General features: G+C 37.8%; 1 protein-coding gene across 1 annotated transcript in view; it reads right to left on the minus strand.

The window, feature by feature from the left end:
- akna (AT-hook transcription factor) overlaps positions 1-820 on the minus strand; it is a 17,317-nt gene that overhangs the window by 12,282 nt on the left and 4,215 nt on the right. The window contains exon 5 of the mRNA XM_037692072.1: positions 59-121. Within this exon, the coding sequence (XP_037548000.1) occupies positions 59-121 (63 nt within the window). The remainder of the gene's footprint in view (positions 1-58; positions 122-820) is intronic.

The following is an 820-nucleotide window of genomic DNA, read 5'->3' on the forward strand; positions in this document are numbered from 1 at the left end:
CTGATCATTCACTTCCTGTCTGAGCAGCTGATCATTCACTTCCTGTCTGCTGACGTACTGCTCTGTCCCTGAGAGGCTGAGTCTGCCTGGACCTGAGCTGCTGTTTCTCTACGGCTCCACCCTGTGGAATAAAAACACTAAATTATTAAACAGAAATATAAAATACAATTTAAACATTTTGTTTGTTCTCGTCGTATTCACTCAGTAAAGATCCTGAACCGTCAGGTGGTTGTTGTTGTTGTTGTTCCCCCTCTTGAACTCGTTTAACGCACAAAAAAACTTAGACATAAATTTTAACCTCAAGAAACTTTTTAAAGAACTTTAAACAAATTTAGGTAAATTAGGTTTTGGAATGCAGAACCACAACACAAGATTTATTTTAAAAAAAGTTTCCAGAGTCAGATTTGAACTTTTTTTTTTTGGTCAAATTTAACGTCAGAGTACAAACATTTACTGTAAATTAAAAGTTTACACTTTTTACAGAAATACAAGCTGTTTAAAAATAATAAAGAAACGGTTTGTAAAGATGTGCTATCATTTTGTTTGCTTTAGGCTCCATCCATCCATCCATCCATAAATCCGTCCATCTGTATGCTCAGCATCCATCCATCCATCCATCTGTATGCTCAGCATCCATCCATCCATCTGTATGCTCAGCATCCATCCATCCATCCATCTGTATGCTCAGCATACATCCATAAATCCATTCATCCATCCATCCATCTGTATGCTCAGCATACATCCATAAATCCATTCATCCATCCATCCATCCATATGCTCAGCATCCATCCATCCATCTGTATGCTCAGCATCCATCCAT

Source organism: Nematolebias whitei, chromosome 18 (assembly GCF_014905685.2).
Source record: "Nematolebias whitei isolate Nwh7 chromosome 18, NemWhi1, whole genome shotgun sequence".
Taxonomy (NCBI): Eukaryota; Metazoa; Chordata; class Actinopteri; order Cyprinodontiformes; family Rivulidae; genus Nematolebias; species Nematolebias whitei.